Source organism: Gekko japonicus, unplaced genomic scaffold (genome assembly GCF_001447785.1).
Source record: "Gekko japonicus isolate JY-2015 unplaced genomic scaffold, Gekko_japonicus_V1.1 scaffold2468, whole genome shotgun sequence".
In the NCBI taxonomy this organism is placed as follows: domain Eukaryota; kingdom Metazoa; phylum Chordata; class Lepidosauria; order Squamata; family Gekkonidae; genus Gekko; species Gekko japonicus.
The window spans coordinates 213,016-234,832 of NW_015162024.1; the positions used below are offsets into that span (position 1 = coordinate 213,016).

Below are 21,817 nucleotides of genomic sequence, written 5' to 3' on the forward strand. Positions count from 1 at the left end.
TCTGGGCATGCGTGCTGGGGTTCTTGCGCATGCTCAGTGGGACCCGCGCGAAAATCCTTTGAAACATAGCTTGCTACAGCACCGGTCGGGTCAGCGCAGGCGCACTAAACCCATTGGTGTGAAGCACAGAGACCACGAAGAAGATCTTTTTCTTCCTCTTCCAAAATCCTAGAATTTGAGGATATCCAGTGAAGCTGATGGTCAGTAGATTCAGGATGGATAAAAGGAAATATTTCTTTATATAATGAGTGATTAAAATGTGGAATTTGCTGCCAGAAGATTTAATGATGGCCACAACCATAGGCAGCTTTAAAAGGGGATTAGACAGATTCATGGAGGGTAGTGTGAGAGATTAATGGCTTCAGCCCTGGAGGAGCTGCAGGAAGTCCCTAAAGCATCCAGCTGCGAGGGTCATCACATGCCATGTGTCTCTTGTTTATTTATTATCTCCAGCGCTCCCTCATCCAACCCTTTTACAGTGCCCAGTCCTGTCTCTGCTTCCCCAGAGTGAATCCTGCAGCCTTGGGCGAGCCCCTTCCCCCTCAAGTCCAACCTGAGTCCTGGGAAGCCTGCACTCCCGTTGGCTTGGTGTCCCCATTGGCTGTTCTGGGTGGCCACACCCTTCCTGGCTGCTTAGTAGTCTGTCCTCTGACACTGGAGAGAGGCCCCTCCCCAGCATCTCCATCATTAGCTGTTTGCCATCTTGGTCCCTCTCTGAACTCTGCCGGTGTCTCTTCTTCTGAGGATGGTTCTCTCCCACCTCCGCTGGGCTGTCCCTCTTCCTCTTTCTTCCTCCAAAGTTCACCCCTTGCCCCCATCAGTCCAGCCCCCAGCTGTTCTCTCACCTCTGTTAAGTGCCTCCTCTGCTCTTGTGGGCCCCTCCCCCTCGTTAGCAGGCTCTGGCTGGTCTGCTGCTTACAGATAGGTTTATCAGTAAGGCATGACGAATAAAGGGAACCTCCACATTCAGAGGCAGTAAATCTCTGAATACCAGTGCCAGCAGGCAACATCAAGGGAAGGTCTCAGCCCCCATCCTGTTGTTGGAACTCCAGGGAAACTGGTTGGCCACTGTGTGAGACAGGATGCTAGACTAGATGGACCCACAGCCAGGCTCTTTTCAAGTTCCTTATTTATTCAGACACCTTGATAATTCATATTCTAATCATGTTCTCCAGCCATCTGAATAAATAACACGTTTCTAAAGAATTCGCAAAACATACACAATTTTAATTTATGAATCATGATTAAATATGCACGCCTTGTACAGTCATTTGTAGTGCCATCGTGGAAGAGGAGTAGGGGAATGGTGTTGTCATGGAACCTTATCTGAGCTTAGAGCATACTGGCAGCTAGGTTCCTCCAAGTGGCAGCCAGGATCATTTCCCTTCCTAATAAGGGGATGCCCAGTGCAAGCACTAGAACCTGACTTAGCATGCCTGCCAGGTGATACTCAGGCTAGGAGGCTGCACCTAAGAAGATATAAAAGAGGAAGAGGACAGTAGCAAAGGGGCTTCTTTGGGGCTTTGCTGGAGACCTGTTGCTGCTGGAAACTGTTGCTGCTGTAAGAAGCCCCCAGCGACTAAAGGGATGTGAGGATGTCTTTATGTATATCGTGGTTTGTGTTCCTTTCTGCAATTAAAGTGTATTTGTGTTACCACAGCTCATCGCCTTGCTGAGTGTTCTTTGTTCATTGACCACCCAAATCCATTAGAAAAGAACTTTTGCCACAGGCAAGAAAACAGCCTCTGGCACAATATCATTAGAAGAACCAGAAACATTCATCATTATTCACATGTTACTATTGTACTGTACATATAAACTATGAATGCAGAGTTATCAGCTGTAAGAATGTGATGACAAATGGGAAGGGGGAAGAGCATGGAGTGCAGGGCTACACTGCCTAGATTGGCACATTTGGAGACCACAGACATACAGAAACAAGCATTTATCTGCATTCTCATGGTACTATGCTGTTTCTGGTTCTGCAGGCAGGCAGCATGAGACTTTCTTGTGCACGTGGGATATGAAGCTAGCTAGCTCCCTTCAACTGATGCCCCCAAATGGTTACATATTTGTTATATTATGATCATCTAATAATCTTGGATACTGACCTTTCTAAAAAAAATAAAAGGGCACTCTAATGCATAGCATGAATTGTTCACTCCTAATCTAAGGTAAGCATGGATTTAATGGCAGGCACGTTCTCTCGAGGAAAATGAATTAAACAATAAAAGAAAAATCTTTCCTGTTTCAGAGGAGCCAAGTTAAAAAACCTGAATGGCCTACGCCTATTACATATTATTGTGTTTTCCACTCGGGAAGAGGCTTGTGTAGTTCTCCTGTTGTGACTGCTAATACAATGCCATGGCATCAGGGCTTCTACATGGCAGGTTTCACTGTAATTAGTTTCCCTTCTTTATTCCCCTGGCAGTGCCACCTCCCCCCCATGCACCACTTAGGCTTTCCCAGATTTTTATCAGCAAATAAATATCATTATGACAATCTGTGTAACAAGTTATCTGACTTCCCAGCTGTCATTTAAAAAGTAAGTCTCCCATTTTGCTGCAGAGATATGCCTTTCCTTTTATATCAGTACAATGAAAGGGGCTATAGACCTCCTTTCAAAAAATAAAAATGAAAGCTGGGCATTTAGAGAAACTGGTGCACAAATTTGTTTCACCAATATTCAGTTGCTGATTTAAAACGTCCTCCAGTGCCAGGGTGAGAAAATGGCCACCATAGGGACAGGGCAATGGCGGCCATGTGATTGGACTAGGGAAAACCCAACCACATGGCAGCCATCCAGGCTTTGCTGTGATATTTCCCAAAACTTTGCAGCAAACCAGGTTTGGGAAAGACTGGAGAAAAGTCATGGAAATCCTGAACAAATTAACAAACAAAATCGGCATTGAACCCAGGGTAAATAACCTGTGTGGAAATGGCCTACAAAGTGGCTGTTCGCATCTTTTAGAATCTTTATTTCACATTTCAGTAGTCCAAGACATCAGCGAGGCCCAGATTTAGACACTTATAGAACCTTTTCATGTACTTGGTCTTGTGTCCTACCACTCTGCTCAGCCAAATCTTAAACTTTCCTCTAATACAATGAGATTTTCTCCGTCGAGGACCAAACTTTTAAAACAAATACACAAACTATCAGAGGACCAAGCTTTTAAAACAGACACACAAACTAGCCACCACACAACTTGGAATCAAGCAGGATTAAACTTCTGTAAGTAGAACTATCTAATTAAAAATAATGTTATTTATACACCATAGTATATAGATATGATAGCTGGCACTATAACTACTTTATGATAATGATGAAATAGTTGACCTACCAGTCTTTTGATGACTCTCAACAAAAGCTTTTGATCTTTCCTTTCCTTCTTGCACTGCAGCACTTCAGCAAAGCTGTCCATGTTTTCTGGAGACATACTGTCCATGTTGTCCCCACCATAGAGCTGAACTAACAATGACAAGCACTGTGAGGTATTCTCATATATTTCAGTATCCTCAGATGGAAGCTAGAAATAAAAAAGTTAATGAGATGAATGTCTCAGAAAATTATGGATAGCACAAGAACATGCAGATGTGACACAGACTGCATATTTCTGTAAAGGACAAATTAAACGTACACAGTCCTGATTTGGACTGGTGGAACAAAAGGAGGGAAGAGGGGATTCAACCCTTCAAACACCAGTTGGTTTTGCTAGCTGAAACTGACCCCCCATTAATAGCGTTTTAAAGGGGAGTATGCTGTTTTCACCACAAAAATAAAGACTAAAAGAAGACCTGCCCCCCCAATTTGGCTGCAATTCAGACAGTAATACAGACACAATCTAGCAAGGAAAGCATGTCAAGTAAGACCAGGGGCAGCAACAAAACTAGAATCTCAGGTTACACAGTCATGATCCCAGGTGTACATCATTGTAAAGATGAGAGCCAGCTTGTTATAGGGGCCAGAGATCACAGGGAACAAAAATCTGATTCTCCTGAGCTGGCAGAGAGGTGGGAGAAGCCAGGAGAATTCAGAAGTGAATTTTCTGATTGGGGTAGGGGGAGATTTTGAGGTGGCAGGAGGTATGCCTAGGAGGGTTTTCCAGAAAAAGAAGGCAGGAAAGGGTCGGCTTTGGGAGTAAAATTAATTAGGACAAAAGCTAACGTTCCTGGGAGTTTTTTTAGTTCAGCCAGATTAAGTCACAACGATAGACTATTGGGCCAACAGGACCTTGATTGGATCAAATGCTTAGGATAATTTCCATAGAGCTGGTAGTACTTGACAGGTCATTTCTGTTTGTACTTTTCCTTAATGATTGTCACAAAGTGGAATTTATCTAAACCTTGAGTTTAGATTGCCACCGAGTTTGTAGTAACTATGGCAAATGTTAATGAAACTTAATGACTAACCAAGATTAAGTTTAAGCAAAGGGAAATAATTGGTGAAGGAAGCAACAGATCCCTTAAGGCTCAAGCTAGTGTTAGACTGTGAGTAAACAATAAAATCTTAGGTGGAGTTTATGGTTAAGGGAGTGGACAGGGCTCTTCTTTGTGATAGGCAAGATAAAGACAAGGGAGGGTTACTTTGGAATAACTGAGGCACTGGGATAGTCTTCTTAATCACCGTTTCCATGACAAAAGTCACAAACTGTGAGCCATCACACACTAAAAGGAAAGCCTAAGATTTGCTACCAGAATTATGTGATTTTACTACAGCTGCCAAAATTTAGTCACATGCAGTTACCTGTTTATCTTAATCTCTTAGTAACACTGGTATAGTGTATTAATTTGACTGGAATATTTGAGATAGGTAAATTAAAAATCCAAAACAGTGAACTTTTCAACAGACTTAAGATCAAGGAAATTCTTACCAACTGAATAAGTAGGCTAATTAGGTCTGTCAGTGGCTTATTAATAATAAGGAGATCTTCAGCAGCTTGAGTGTCCCCTCCTGTACCAGATTTTTGTGCCTTAATAAGGGGAAAAATCATTAAAATATTTGGAAGAAAGCATTCAGAGATCATCACCACCAACACTTCAGGACTGGGCTCTATTTGTTGCTAAGTATTTACTTCATTTGCAAGGTGTTAAGTTCCAAGGTGTTTGTTGTTCTTAAAATAATCACATTCAAAAAGCACAACCTCTTATGACTAGTTTGAACAAACAGTCCAACAGTTTGTTCTCTAATGAGATGTTAAATATAATTCCCATCAAACTTTTAATGTACTTAATTCAAAGTCTAAGAGGAAAAAAATACAATTGCTAGGCTCATGTGATGTATATATCATAATATACCATTATGGATGGTAGGTGGAAGGACTGAAAGTTCTGTCATGTTAAACAAATAAAACAAAAACCTCTCTGTACATTCAGAACATAACAAGTCAGGAAGAAGTATGGGGTGTCGAACCCATTTGGTATGAGGGCCAGATGTGACATAAATTAGACCTTGTTAGGCTGGGCCATGTGTGTCATAAAATGTAATGCCAGGACACACAAGGTGTTTTTTTAACTTAAAATAAACACATACTTAAAACATTAGCACTCTTGCAATATTTTGTTTATTTAACAGTGTCTGATAACTGACACCTCTTGCTCTGAATTATTGCATCAAAATGTCTGTGCTGTTGCAATCTTGAGTATGCTGTTCAGGTGTGTATTCATAAGCTGCAAACCTATGATGATGCAGCAGCAGCAGCAGAACTGGAAGAAGCAGCAGAAGACAGCCAGTTCCACTGTGGGCTTGATAGAAGCCCTCCAGGGGCCTGATCTGGCCCTCGGGCTGCATGTTTGACAGCTCAGGGCTAGAATCTTTACCTCTACACACTAGATTTGTATATATATATATATATAGGGAACTTTTATGTAGGACAACATTAATTCAAATATTTGATGCCTTATCTGCAGTCTAATATGGTACAGTCCAAAACCTAAACAACTGATCATGGTTGGCATCAGAAAGGCCTAAGAGAGTATGCCAGATGATCCAGCATTTACATAGCGGGTGCAAGTAAGCAATGTTTTTCATTCAGATACATTGTATCATGCCTCTTAAAGTACTGTTCTGCAGAACTCTTAGAGCTTCTAGAAGGGGGTTACTGGCAGGAACAGAAGGGGGACACAAGAAAAAGGAAATATAAATGTTTGTGTGTGTTTACGAAACACATGACACACAAATTAGGTTACTATGCTTCTAACAATAAAACAATGACTTTTGATTTCTGTCCAGGTTCGACCCATCTCTCCTCTCTCTCTCTCTTTCCTTGCTATTTTGTTGCCCTCCTTCCTTGAGGCTCTCCCTCCCAAGAGTTCCCAAGTCTTTCTCTCCCTGACACAAAGGTCAAATGTTTGCTTATATAGCCTATCAGATTCCTACCATCCTACCTAATGGAAATTTACCAGGTTGCTCCCTGTAGCCATCATTGATTACATTGGCTACTTCCATCAACATATGAATTTACATCCCACTACCTTGGCAGATTGCAAGCTGGATAGAAAATCCTGATCTACAATCTTTTAGCTAGCTGGAAAGGTACTTTAACATCTGAACGTTCACAGAGTGCAAACTTAACAGGTACTTTGCAACATTGTAAATTTTTACCCAGCTATCTAGGGTGGAATATCTTTCACCAAAACAGGTACCTTTCATGCAGTTTTCACAGCTAGTAGACAGCACAACCTACACTATAAGATCACCATGGGCTACATCTCAGATCAACCAGGCAGCTCAGGAGTCAGGACTAGTATGAGCTGGAGCTATTTATCTCACTCAGATTAGACAATATGGATATATGTGGGCAGTACATCTGTACTCATTCAAAAACCATTTAGACAAGCCACAGTCATTTACTATGAAGGTGCAATTTAAAAGAAAGATAACATTTTATTGAGAAGATTATATCATGACAGAAACAATAGCCATCTCCCAGGGAGACAAATGGGATATTTCTGATTGCTTTTGTACATTAAGTGACTTCATGATAAAGCATAAAATGAAATATGCAAAGTTTCAGGCACATAGCAAAACGTGCAATCGTTCAAAACTTTCTAGATAAAGAGACTATTTAAAATCTAGCATACCCACTGTGGGTATTTACTGCTCAAGTTATAAAAAAAGTATAGCTGTTTTTTTTTAAAAAAACCCTCAAATGTACAGACAGCCATTGTCTGTAAAAACATCAAATGTGTCACTTGTTCAAAGAATCTGTTTAACTTTGGAGAGTTTTTAGTGTAGAATCCAATAAGAACAACAGCAACAAGACTAAAGATCTGTACAATGGTGCTCATTCTACCAGAAAATAGACTCTATACCTGTAATGTCAGACGGATAATATTAGCTGTATGTATCAGCATGTGGTGCAAAATGTCAAGCAAGAGGAGGAGCAATGCATTTGCTGTCTTGATGTTGCTTTTATCATCCACATCCAAGCACAGAGTGGCGGTTTCTATTAGAAGATTACAGACATGATGTACTAAACCTAAAAAGATAAGCAGATGGAATACTTTTAGACAGAATAAACATATACAGTACCTGTAGAGCAAATTGGTATAGAAGGCAGCTTTACAAGAAAATGTATATCATCATAAATAAATATATATCATCAGAAAGATGGAATGGCATGCAAACAATATTTTTCCTTTTTTTTAGCATTCACATTTTAAATGAATCAATAGATTTTAAGCACTTATAAAATAAGTCCTATTAAACATAGGCTTCAGTCCATCTGGGATAGCTGGTTGTATCAAGTGTGTGTGTGTGTGTGAGGTTAGCTATCAGCAGTTGGGCTGTCAGCTGCACCAAATGTCCCTAGCCTATGTTGTGATAAGACCAGAGGAACCTGTAATCAATACAGTTGTGTCCTGATTTTCCCCAATTGGTCAATGAATACCAAAAAGCATGAAAAGCATTTCAGCTTTCACTTACTTTAGGGGTACAATAGTTAGTTACAAACTAAGTATTTTCCCCAGTCCAGGGTGGTTGTGTTATCCTTTTCTTCCTCCCTTTCAGGTTCATCCCTACTCGACACAAGTAGGACAAGGTTAGAGTAACAGGCCCTTAAAATTTCAGTAAGAGATATGCTATTTGATAAGTATAAGTAGCTTTTAATAGGTGATTCACTAGTTTGACACACTATATTCATAAATGAAATATGGTATAAGCTATCTGAGGACGACTCACGGATTGGAGACCACCCAATCCGAGTAGATGCAGTACAAAGGACACTGTGTAAATGCATCTTTCAAAATCAGTCCATAGGCAAAAATGTGTCAAACTCATTGGATAACACACATTTATTTTCTAAGTTGATATAAAATGTGAGGTCTTTTTAAATAATGGGTTTCAAGGATTTTAATTCATGAATTGGCTCATTTGCATATGTAATATCCCGAAATGAAGTAAAAACATCCAGGTTAGAATTCACCAGTCTGTTTCAGAATCTCTGAGTGGAATACCTTATGTTTACTCATGTATAATGCTCTCTCAAGGCTCTTGCAACTGTTTAGGACTACTAACTGATGCAACAAACAGTTCCATTAGTCCAAGGCCAATCATGAAACAAAAAGTTCCTCACTATGGTCTTGCTAATATACTAATACTATGATATACAATTATATAACACTATAGCAATATTATAACTGTCCAATGTGTTATGTTTAATTCTTATGCCTTGTTCAGATGCCAACTCCATTTCAAACTTCTACAATTCCTAGTCCTTATATTGCTTATCAGCTGTATCATCCCATTGATTACATTGTGTAATTCACTTTCAGTGAGAAAGGCAGCCTATAAACAGATACTTTGTGTTTGCTTGGTTGTCATTATGAAAGGAAAAGGAGAAAAAAAATCAGCAAATGTGTAGTTAATTGCAAATAAAATACCGCTGGGAATTTACAGAACCTTTGAAAAATAAATTTCCTTTCTAAAAGTTCTCTCTATGAACTGATGTTGGAAAAGGAATACTTGTCTATTCCTTTTTTAGAAGAAGATAATTGTGACCTAACATTAAAACTATATCCAAATCTAGGATAGTTTAGTTTAAAGAAAAACTGGACTAATTTTCCACAAAAAGACATGTAATATATAATTTTGCCTAGTTAATTTTGTGTACAAGTTATCCTGCCCTTCCTCCAAGGAACTCAGGGCAGCACATTTGGCTCTCCTCTCCTACATTCAGACCTCTTAACTAATATAAATCAAGGCATAAATCAAATATATAATAAATTAACTGAGATAAAAGAGTTCTGTGATTTGCATAGGATTTATAATCTGATAAATGTTAGATAAAATCTTTTGTAAGATAAAGATTGTGACATTGAACTGGAATCTATATAATTGCTAAAGCAATAACCTTGGATTTTTTCTTAATAATAATTAGCCATATATACATCTCTTTTCTACTAAAATTTCAAAGCGCATATATAAAATTTCAAAGCCTATAAATAAAACAAAATGAAAAGAAAGCGTTGATTTTTACAAATGAAAATTCTGAGGGATAAAAGAATCATATGGTCTTTCTCTAGCAAAAAAAAGTTTTGTAGTTATGTTGTAGAAGATCAGCTTGTGTTTCAATATCTCCCTAATCCCTCTGCAATGTAGAAGACTGATCTCCAGGACTGTTCCATAGATTTCTCCTATCCAGAAAAAAGGGTAAACTAGCTTACTGAATTTCCCATAAGTCTACACTGCTGCAAACAGACCTACTAAAACAAAACATAAGAAAAGATCTTCCTGTGATGGATGCAGCTGCAGTCAGTCTTTTCTGGTGGTTGTAACTTGTAAGCATTCATTTTGGCTTGGCAAGGCACACTAAATGCTAAGGCAAACCAGGGCTTCTCAGAATGCCAAAGAGGGGAGGGGAAAAAATTACAAATCTGATTTTCTGGTTAACATGGTGCAACTGAAGCATACAGGCTTTAAATTATTGAACAAGCAATCCAATTTGAGGGCCAATATAAACTGAGCAAACCTAAAAAAAATCAAGCATTGAACTATTCCTAAAACAGAGACTATGTGCATCTTCAAAGCTGGGTGATCGCAGATAAACAAATAAATATGCTGAGAACTTTGAGAGAAGGTGGCGAGTGATACAGTATAAAGGTGAGAGTCCATTTAGCCCACGATTCTCTGAGAAATGGGCACACAGAAAGGAACCCAATCAAGCTCAAAATGAAATATATACTTAAGGATAGATTCTATGGATCAACGAGGTATATTTCTTTGTGACAACAACAAAAGTATTATGCTAATAGCACAAAAGAATCCAGGACACTGCACTGCCAGCTTCACTAGGGTATGCCCTAGTTGTAAGAGTACTGTATATTCAGAATGTAAAGGGTTAAACAGTTGGTAATGAGAGACACAGTCAAGACTTGAGTCCAGTGGCACCTTTAAGACCAACAAAACCTTTGTTGGTCTTAAAGGTGCCACTGGACTCAAACTTTATTTTGCTGCTTCAAACTAACACTGCTACTCACCTGATTCTACAGTCAAGACTGTGAGTGATTCTGCATCTGGCATTCGCTCCACATTTTCTCAACACTGAGGAAAAAGTGCAGCTCAAAACCACATTCAAATATGCCCTATAGACTGCGAAGTCACCCCTGAATGGCCCTAAATCTATGCAGAAGGTACTATAAAACCTGATGATCAAAGAAAGTGAAAGCGGCATGCAATGCAGAGGGGAACTCCTGTTCCAAGGTGGGTTCGCTAAAACAACGGAGGGAAAAGCCAATGCATTAACACACACTAAACGATCCACTTTCAATCCACTTTCCAACTAGATTTTGCCAGTTCACACAGTAAAATCCAGTTGGGAAGTGCATTGAAAGGGAATAGAAAGTAGTTTATTTAGTTTGTATGATCGCAGCCTAAGATGAACCTTTTCGCTTTAATGCAAGCAAGAAGATGCCTTGGCATTACCACCAGCTCATACTGACTTCAGCATACATTTTTGAGGCAAATTCAGCATTCTTCAAAGTATGAGGTTTTGTTAAGTATTATCATATGGAAAGTAATGTAATTTCAGATTTTTAGCACAACTAGAGCAGAAGTGTTCAGAAAGAACCTTACTAGTGGCTTAAGTAAACAGATTGTGACAAAGCACTGGAAAATTGCTCACTAATTTATTTTTTAAATTCCTGATATGTTTGTTTAAGGTCTTCCCTGTTTCAGTTCCTAGTTAAATACAAAATATTACTTGAAATCATTGTAAAGAGTCAGGACATTCAAAATCCATTCTTAAACCTTTCTATTATGTAGCTTTTATTATTTCCATGCTGGGACAAATACAAGCTCATATACTGAATGTTCTGGCTTTTGTCTACCTAAATCAAAGCCTCAAAATTACATATATATAATCTTATTTAATTTCCTCCTCTTTTTAGGCTTTGTTTCTGTTAACATTTAGCATACTCTGCACAAATAACAGGCTGCACACAGATATATTTAGCTGATGTCACCACTGCCCACAAAAAGAAACTACACAAACACAATTACATGTTTCTACTATTCAAAATCTGTCATCAGTCATTTTTCTTTTCATCAAGCTAAAATTTAGCAAGCCAAAGTAAACAATTCGATACAAACTGGTGCCTACCTAACACAAATTTGCAAACTACTTTGTGGACAAATGACCCTTTGCACTGTGTTTGCTGTGTACATAAGGTCACTATGACCAAGAGACAAACTACATGTTACATTTTTTGGTGAACAGAATCCAGGTTCCCCAGGCCCAACTCACTTTTCCCAGTCACACAGCAGCCGCGGGGAAAGGCTCCTTCCTCCCCACCATGACATTTCCCCAAGCTGAAATGGGCAATAATTTGCCCATCTTTGGAACTGCACTGCAGGAGGAAGGTAGGAAACTCCCTTCCTCCGCAACACTGTCCTGAAGCAAATCAGTCTCCTGAGATTTTAAAAATGCCTTTCCCCACAGCTGCTGCATAACAGTGGGGAAAGTGTAAACACTTCATCAAAATGTAATGCTTAGGTTGGCCCTATGTAAATAATATGACACATCACTTTACTTTTAATGGGGCTAGACTGTAACCCTAGGGTTGACCGATACGTGAGACCTGGGTTGGAAACACCACACAGTCATGAAGCTTACTGGATGATGTTGGGCCAGACTCTTTCTCTCAGCCTACCCTACTTCACAGTATTATTGTGAGGATAAACTGTAGAAGGGAGAGCCATGTGTGCCACCCTGAGCTCCTCGAAGAGGATAAAAATGTATTAGGTAAATACAGGAAAGGAATACTTGGATCCAACCCATAGCTTTTAACCAGATATGTCTACTGCTTTTATATGAACACTGGGAAAACCTGCTGGATGACCTTGGGCTAACCATACACACTCAGCCTAACCTATTTCTCAGGATTGTTGGGAGGATAAAATTGCTTTTGCTACAGCAGATTAACACTGATAAATCAGGGGCGGACTGGCCATTAAGGTAACCGAAAAAAGCCCTGGTGGGCTGATAGTTTAGAGAACCACCACTCCAGTCCTGAGTAAAGCGACACTGACCTTATTCAGAGATGTGAACTGCCACCACAAGCTGATGAACAGGCCCCATGTAAGGCAGGCAGGAGTCAACAACCCTAGCCTCACATGAAGCTGGCAGGAGCTGGCACTGCAAGTTGGTATTTCCACCAAGTGTGAGGCAGATGAAAGCCACTGCCAGGAGGAGGAGGAGACTGGATTTATACCCTGCCCTTCACTACCCAAAGGAGTCTCAGAGCAGCTTACAATCTCCTTCCCTTCCTCTCCCCACAACAGACACCCTGTGAGGTAGGTGGGGCTGAGAGAGCTCTGACAGAACTGCTCGTGAGAGAACAGCTCTGAAAGAACTTATGACTCACCCAAGGTCACAGCAGCAGCTGCATGTGGAAGAGTGAAGAATCAAACCTGGTTCTCCCAGATTAGAGTCCGTGCTCCTAACCACTACACCAGACTGGCTCTCCATAAGCCAGTGGATGGACGCCAATGCTACTGTGAGGCAAAAGCCCTTGACCTGTGTGAGGCAGGTGTCCTGCTCTTCCTCCCTTCTCTGTCAGGCCATGGGGCCTTTTCCAAGGCTGGTTTTGCCTCCCAGGTCACCCTACTGCTAATTTGGGTTGCTAACTGCCTAGAGGGAAAAAAGGTCTTGTTTCATTAATGAAGCCTCTGTTAAAAAGAACAAGATATACTTTTGCAGGCATTTTGGCTACCCTACTGCTAACCCTTCAGGGAAAACAAACCAGTAGAAGAAGAAGAAGAGATTTGATTTATACCCCGCCCTTCATTTGGAGTCTCAGAACAGTTTACAGTCTCCTTTCCCTTCCTATCCCCCCCAACTGACACCCTGTGAGGTAGGCGGGGCTGAGAGAGCTCTTTCCAGAACTGTTCTTTCAAGAACAGCTCTGACAGAACTATGGCTTGCCCAAGGTCATCCAGCAGCTGCAAGTGGAGGAGTGGGGAATCAAAACCAGTTCTCCCAGATTAAGAGTCCACACACTTAACCACTGCACCAAACTGCATCTCAAACCTGGTCCTCAGACCTGGCCTCTGCATACCAAAGAAGTCCACTCTAGTTGTCCCAAAGTGCCTTGAGTTTGGCTTGGTACAGAACTAGCTACAATGGACAGCTGTGAATTGCTGAAATTTAGAATAACTTACAGAACTTCAATTAGCTTTTAACTAGATGGACTACAGGTGATTATTGCACCAGTTTGGTGGAGTGGTTAAGTGTGCGGACTCTAATCTGGGAAAACCGGGTTTGATTCCCCACTCCTCCACTTGCACCTGCTGATGTGACCTTGGGTCAGTCACAAGCTCTGGCACAGCTGTTCCTGAAAGAGCAGTTTGTGTCAGAGTTCTCTCAGCCCCACCCACCTTGCAGGGTGTCTGTTGTGGGGAGGCGAAGGGAAAGGAGTTTGTAAGCCGCTCTGAGACTCCAAGTGAAGGGCGGGGTATAAATCCAATCTCCTCTTCTTCTTCTAAAACCACTTATCTGTTTTCACAGTCCATGTGACATTTTTATTTAAAAAAAAATTTCTGTTGAACTCAGAAGCTTCTGTTGCAACGATTGTGTACTGCTATTTGATTTGCATCTTCCAAACATGTAGATACGAATCTTAGATGTTATTCTCCTTCAGATATGTTTCTTACAAGGTTCTACAATGTACACTATTGTTTTGGGCCTATCTGAAATATACACTACAGGACCTGTCTTTCTAGTATTTGTCCAAACAGACAGCACTGGATACTTTGACAGAAGCGTAGTGACCAGTTTACTTCACTTTTATCAAACTCCCCAAACCAATTTGCAAACACTGCTGTTTTGCAGATATCAGCAGAAAATGAGCAATTAAAAAAATAAAATATACTGCATCATAAGATTATTTTGCAAGCCTTACAGAGTTTTAATTATTTTACTACTTCACTAGTAAACATGCTGATATATGAAATATTAGCAAAAAAACCCCTCAGCACAGGCCTAATAATTCACTGTAGATAAAACAAGATTCAGCAGTAGTACTGTAGATTAAATAAGATCCAGCAATTGAATTTGTAGCTTATCTAAATCAAAATTAGGCCAGAAGCTACTTCTAAATACATTTCCCATGCTTGAAACATAAGGAACCTGGGATAGCGCAAATATTTAGCCTTCAGACAAGTTACATGATTGTCTTATGGGTAAAAAGACACACACCCATTAATTGTCCCATTGGGTCAAACTGAAGTCCATAAGTCAAGGTCCATATTACAAGAGCAGGAAGATCCATGGTAGGAAGATTCCAAAGCACTGTTGCCACAGCTGCTAATAGTGTGTGTGGGCAATATATAAGATCATGCAGAGGTGGAAAGGCTAAACCATTTCCCCGCTCCCTCCATGGATCCAATCTACACACTTGCAGAGACAAACAATTTAAATACAAAGAAGGAAATGAAAACAACTGAAAACTTTGTGGAAATAAAATATCCCTCTCCCCCCAATAAACTCTTTGCTGGGTAGGCTTAGGCAGGTTCTTTTCCCCCCTTGTTGTTGTTGTTCAGTCGTACAGTAGTCGAGTCCAATTCTTCATGACCCCATGGACCACATCACGTCAGGCCCTCCTGTCTTCTGTCGTGCTCCGGAGTTTGCTCAATTTTATGTTCGTTGCATCTATGACACTGTCTGACCATCTCATCCTTTGTCGTCCCCTTCTTCTGCTACCTTCAATCTTTCCCAGCATCAGGGTCTTCTCCAGTGAGTGCTCCCTTCTCATTTGGTGGCCAAAGTATTTGAGCTTCAGCTTCAGTATCTGGCTTTCCAGGGAACAGTCAGGGTTGATTTCTTTTAGGATTGACTGATTTGATCTTTTTGATATGATTTTTTCCCTATGACACTTTAAAACTTTGCTTTTATGTTTTGCTTGCTAACAGTACAGTATTTTTTCCAGAACTGCAAAGAATGTGAGAAGTTGTCAGATTAATAACGAAATCCACACAAACAGCTTTTTTACACACTCAACTTAATCCTGATATTCTTGGCAGTTGATCCATAAGCACTGGAATCGGTTTGAGCACGGTTCTTCGGCACGTCTGCCCTCCATCTGAATTTTCACTGTTGTGGAGTCAGCTTATTTTCTTCTGCATGTGGTTTAAATAATCAGGAATTTCAAGACAGGGTGTTGTCATCATCAGTGGGTCATTGGTAGTGTTATAGTACACACACCCTTTTTAATTTTTGTACATATTTTATATTAAAATATTGATATTATGGCTGCATTTTAAAAAAAAAACAGCACTAAAATACTGCTATATAGATATACCATTGTAATAATGGGTTAAGCAAGTTTTCTGAATTCCCAGCTTTCATTTTTAAAAAGTAAGTCTCTAGCACCATTCTTCCTGGAGATATAAGGAAAAACAGCATATTTCCACAACAAAAGGAGCTGGAGACTTACTTTTTTATATATAAAAAAAGGAAAGCTGGGAATTCAGAGAACCTGTTAAACCTTTTTGTTGGGGGGGTGCATTTTGGGGGAGGCATGCATGCTTATATTGATATCTTAATATAAGGGTTGTATTTTTAAAAAAAATTGAAAAAGAAGCCACTCATCTTCAGGGCAAGGAGGGAGAGGGAGTGGTTTGATGATGACAACAAGTCCAATCATCAAAAAGTAGAGTGAAGGTAGGTGGGAGTGGGCGGGACAAAGAAAACCAACTTAAACATTACCCATGATAAATCAAAGCAGTATGGGGCCAGAACCGGGGGGGGGGAGGGGGGAGTCCAAATTTAACAAAAGCAGACAACCCAGCTTCTTTGTTTCTAGATCAGAAAAACCTTACAGCCAATAAGTCACATGGCTAATAGTATTTCAAATAATACTCCAGCATCAAATATTTAAAGCTATCATATGAAAGGCAACAAAGTTTTCATATGATGTTCATTTACAACTAAAATCTTTAAAATAGACTGATTTTTTTAATAAAGTCATATACTCCTGTCAAATAATTTTTAACCTTGATTCTCAGTTGCAACCTGTCCACTCAAAATCTTCCACTATATTAAAGCAACAACAACCTGTAAAATCCAGATAGGAAAATTCCTAGAATATAGCTACAATATTAAATTACATATCACAATTAATATTCATGACTGTATTTGGAATGCTTGAAGAAAATTAGCACTAATCATTCTAGCTTAGTCCTGAGTTTACACAAATGGATATGTAGCAAAAATTCAATGGAACAGAAAAATGGAACATCATGTACCCCTTTGGGAAAAAGAGTCCAGTGTGTATAAAAACCTATACTGTGACTCTCTCACGCTTTATTCTGTAGGATCAAAAGCACTACAAAGCTAGCTTGGACTGTCATAAGGTAAAGGTAAAGGTTCCCTTGCTCGAAAGCCAGTCGAGTCCGACTCTAGGGTTGCGGTGCTCATCTCTGTTTCAAAGCCGAAGAGCCAGCGCTGTCCGAAGACATTTCCGTGGTCATGTGGCCGGCATGACTAAACACCAAGGCGCACGGAACGCTGTTACCTTCCCACCAAAGTGGTACCTATTTATCTACTTGCAATTTCTTGCTTTCGAACTGCTAGGTTGGCAGGAGCTGGAACTAGAGACGGGAGCTCACCCCGTCTTGCGGCACCCGGGTCTTGAACTGCTGAACTACTGACCTTCCACAGCCTGCAGTTCAGCGTCTTAACCACTTGAGCCACCGCAGCTCCTTGGACTGTCATATCCACCTTTATAAGGCTAGCTGGAGCCTAGTTTGGACTCTTAATAAATCCAGGTAAAACAACTTATGTCAGGATAGCCACAAGAGTTGTTTGAATGTGAGTGAAGGTGGGCTTGCTAAAGAACTCATGGATTTTGCCACACTTTTGGAACTGGTATTTCCTTTACATTGTTGCCATTTCAATTCTGTCTCCATTTTGTTCCCTCAGTCTTAATTCCATGATGAACCCACCTCTCCCATCATCTTAGAAATATCTTGTTCACCCTTGTCTAGACTGTTGTTTACCAAAAGAGTGAGCTACAGCTGGAGGATGTACAAACAAGACAAAGAAGGCTAGAGAAAAAAAGCACAAGACAATATTAAGCATGGAGAATAATGGCATAATTACAATGGGCTAAAAACTCCAGTCTAATAACACAAATCATCCATATGTTACAAACCGGATGCTACCAGTCCTTGAACAGTGCAATCCTATGCAGAGTTACTCCATCTTATGCCTATTAAAATAAATGGGCTTGCACTGGAATAACTGCAGAGAACTGCACAGCTACATTCTAAAAGAGTATCAAAAGCAAAGGTGTAGAGCTGAGACTACTTTACTCCAAGAAGATTGTCCCACTTTAATTGGTCTCAAGGACCACCACTATTAATTGTAACCCAAGTACCACCATTAAATCATTTTGATTGCCTATTTCAACCAACTGGCATGCTGTTTTCATTGAAACTGGCATAAAATTCTGCAGCATGCAATAACATCCGTCCCTCTATTTGAAAAAACAGATAGAGATGCCATTTGTGGATAATCAGAGGCTATGAAGAATGGGGGGCATGGCAACAATGCATCTCTACCAACTACAGAAGCTCTTAACTATGCAGAAAGAGTTTAGGGGGTCAGTGCTACTCTTCCACTGCTTAAAAACATAGCAGACGGCAACCTGTAGGCTCAAACCCTCAGATGGCCCAGGTTATGATGGAGGAGGAGAGTGAAGGAAAGGTGGGGATAACTCTCTTTCCATGCGTTCTACCCCTCTCCTCTACAGAAAGTTTGCACGTTTTTAAATGTATAGTGCATGGAAGATTCGTATCCATCATATTGCATTAAACACAGTTTATTGATGTACCCAAGGTTAACTTCATTTTAATGAAAACATGTACAACATTGTTTTCTGATATAAGTCTTAACAAGTGACAATGTAATGGCTTGTGGACACAGAATGGATATTTTATTGATTTTTTTGTTCAATATATAATAAATATAGTAGAAGTGTCTCTGCCAGCAACTAAGAGAAGTACTTCACAAATACGTTGTCAAAACCCTCCATATGTCACAAGCAGAGCATGATACTCATGAAATATAATACACTGACAGTATACAACTGGGGGGGAAACCCCTAAACAATATTTGCTGCACTTTAGCATGTAGGATGGAGAAAATACAGACAATAAATGAGTTAAGTTAATGAGAAGAGCACAATCTTCAATATACAGGTAAGAAACGGAAAGGGCCACTGTGACAAATTGCATTTTGACTAACTTTCTGCATTTTCTGGGGGGAAACCAGATACACTTTTAGTCAGGGAGTAGAGGAGAAAAATAGGATTGCACTTACCTGTAACTGATGTTCAAGCGGTCGCTTGTCCAGTCACCCACGGGTACTGCACACCAGAGATTATTCTTTGACGCTCAGAATGTCTACAGGTGCTCTGTCCCCACCCCATGCTGTTTCCCACCTTTCCCAGCATGATATAGAAGGTTCAGAACACTCTTCCCTCAGCATTTCTCATGACATCCACATCTATCATATAGTGCCTTGCAAAGGTGCAGGAGGAGGAGGACCATGCTGCAGCCTTGCAGATGGAGTCAATGGGGAAACCATGGAGAAAAGCTACAGATGTTGACTGTGCCTGGGTAGAATGGACATGGATCTGGTGTGGGCAGTCAGCTCATGCCCGTTTACAGCATAGTCTGATATGTGACTCTCCATCTTGAGACTGAATGGGCTGACAGTTTTTTGCCCTTGTTAGAGCCTAAAAAGGTAAAGGTAAAGGTTCCCTTGCTCGAAAGCCAGTCGAATCTGACTCTAGGGTTGCGGTGCTGATCCCTGTTTCAAAGCTGAAGAGCCAGCCCTGTCCGAAGATGTTTCCATGGTCATGTGGCCGGCATGACTAAAGACTGAGGCGCTACTGAAGTGATTAATAAGTTGTCATCTTTTTGAAGGGAATTCGTTCTATTTAAATAGAAGAGGAGGGCCTTTCTAACATCTAAGGAATGTAGTGCTCATTCCCTTTCATCCTGCGACTGAAGATATAACATTGATAGAATGATACCTTGATTTAAATGGAACTTGGATGTTACTTTGGATAGGAACTGCATGGAGCTGCAAAGGTCTACCCTAGTATCAAATATTTTTTAGAAAGAAGTAGTCATGTCTCCAGGTCTGTAGTTCATTGACACAACTGACTGATGTTATAGCCACTAGAAAAGCAGCTTTCATTGTGAGTAGGTGAATGTGGCAAGTGGCCATCTACTCAAACTGTCTGTCCATACATTAGAGAGCATCACTGAGAGGCTCCAGTGGTGGACTGGGAGTTGAATTGGAGGAAATTGGTTCAGTAGCCCTTTGAGGAAATATTTTGATTCATTTTAGGGTGAGCAGGGGCTTTCTGTCAACCTGAACATGAAACATGGCATAGTGGCTAAGTGAATTCCAATGGAGGTGGATGCAAGGCCTCCTCTAACTAGATTTAAAAGGTCCCTTTTCTATGGGGCAGTGAACTGAGTCCAAGCCTGTTCTGTGGCCCATCTACTAAATCATTTCCACTTGGCTGAACAGGAGCACCAGGTGGAAGGTTTTCTAGCATTAAGCAGAACCTCTCAGCCTGTTGGTTACTGAATGAACCATGCTGTTTAGGCTGCCAATGTTAGGCTGGAGGAAGGGACCTTGTAGCAGCAGGGAGGCATCTGTGGCTTGCATGGTTTGTGGTATGGGGGCGTGAAACAGGACTCCGGCAAGGAGGTTGCCAGGGTCCATTAGTACAGTTCAGTAGCATATAACTGTACTACCTGTTTCAGGATGTTCAGGTTTTTGGATTGGTGATAGTGGTGGGAGTTGAAGGTTCTGACAAACAACAACTGGAATGGGCGCCTGTGTAGCCTTGCATGTGGCACCACTGATGTGGCGGAGGCCATTAATTCTTGGATCAGGTTGGCAGGTTGAAAGTGTGACTTTAGGCATCAGAATATGTACAGTCCGATTGCCAGGACTCGAACAGGTGGTGGAAAGGCCCTGGCTAGGGTGGAATCTAGGATGATGTCAATAAAGTACACCCTTTGTGTCTGTTCCAGCTTGGATTTCTTGGTATTGTTGGTGCACCTGCAGTGTAAAGTGTACGTCTGACAGGAGCTTTAATTTCAAATAGGCTACAGTTAGCCAGTCATTGAGCAGTGGGTATATCTTGCATCGCCATTTCTTCAGGAATGCTGCTGCTACTACTTCTACCACCTTAGTGAACACTCTGGGCACAGACAACAACTCTGCTCCATCCTCTGTTTGACAACCCTTCAAACACTTGAAGATGGCTATCAGATCACCTCTCATTTGTGTCCTCTCCAGGCTAAACACACCCGGCTCCTTCAACCTTTCCTCATAGGACTTGGTCTCCAGACTCCTCACCATCTTCATTGTCCTCCCTCTGGATACGTTCCAGCTCGTCAACATCCTTCTTAAACTGCCATGCCCAAAACTAAACACAATACACCAAGTGGGATCTATATAGAGCAGAGTAAAGCGATACTATCGTGTAAAGTGATCTGGACACTATGCTTCTGTTGATGCAACCAAAAATCGCATTTGCCTCTTTAGCTACTGCATCACACTGCATACATGTTTAGTGTATGGTCTACTAAGACTCTTAGATCCTTTTTAATACTATCGTGTAAAGTAATCTGGACACTATGCTTCTGTTGATGCAAACAAAAATCGCATTTGCCTCTTTAGCTACTGCATCACACTGCATACATGTTTAGTGTATGGTCTACTAAGACTCTTAGATCCTTTTTGCAAGTACTACTGCCAAGACAAATCTGCCTCATCCTGTAATTATGCATTTGATTTTATTCTACCTAGATGAAGAACTTTACATTTACCTCGGTTGAAATTCATTTTGTTTGTTTTAGCTCAGTTTTCCAGCCTGTCAAGATGATACTGTGACTTGTTTCTGTCTTCTACTGTATTTGTTACCCCTTCCAATTTAGTGTCAGTTGCACATTCAATGAGCAACCCTTCTATTCCTTCATTCAAGTCATTTATAAAGACGTTGAACAACACAGGGCTCAGGAAAGATCCCTGAGGCACTCCACCTGGATTATCCATATGGTATGGGTCATCCGCTTTTGCCTGATCAGAACCGAGAGGAGCTTACATATGTTTTAACTGTGTGGCTATTAGCCAAGGTATGCCACATCATTAGGTTCTATTTAAGAGATAATGCAACTAGCAACTAGCAAGATTTAAACATCAACAATGTAGCAGACTATGCATACAGCTAAGCAAGAAGGTATCAAACATATGTTGTATTTCCTGGATTACAGCTTCAAATACTTTAGGAC

The 21,817-nt window shown here is 40.6% G+C and overlaps 1 protein-coding gene across 1 annotated transcript in view; it reads right to left on the reverse strand.

Annotated features, from left to right (window-relative positions):
* LOC107105519 (serine/threonine-protein kinase ULK4-like) overlaps positions 1–21,817 on the reverse strand; it is a gene marked incomplete at its 5' end in the record, with an annotated part of 115,095 nt that overhangs the window by 82,721 nt on the left and 10,557 nt on the right. The window contains 3 exons of the mRNA XM_015405502.1: positions 3,342–3,527; positions 4,872–4,970; positions 7,312–7,478. Of these exons, the coding sequence (XP_015260988.1) occupies positions 3,342–3,527; positions 4,872–4,970; positions 7,312–7,478 (452 nt within the window). The remainder of the gene's footprint in view (positions 1–3,341; positions 3,528–4,871; positions 4,971–7,311; positions 7,479–21,817) is intronic.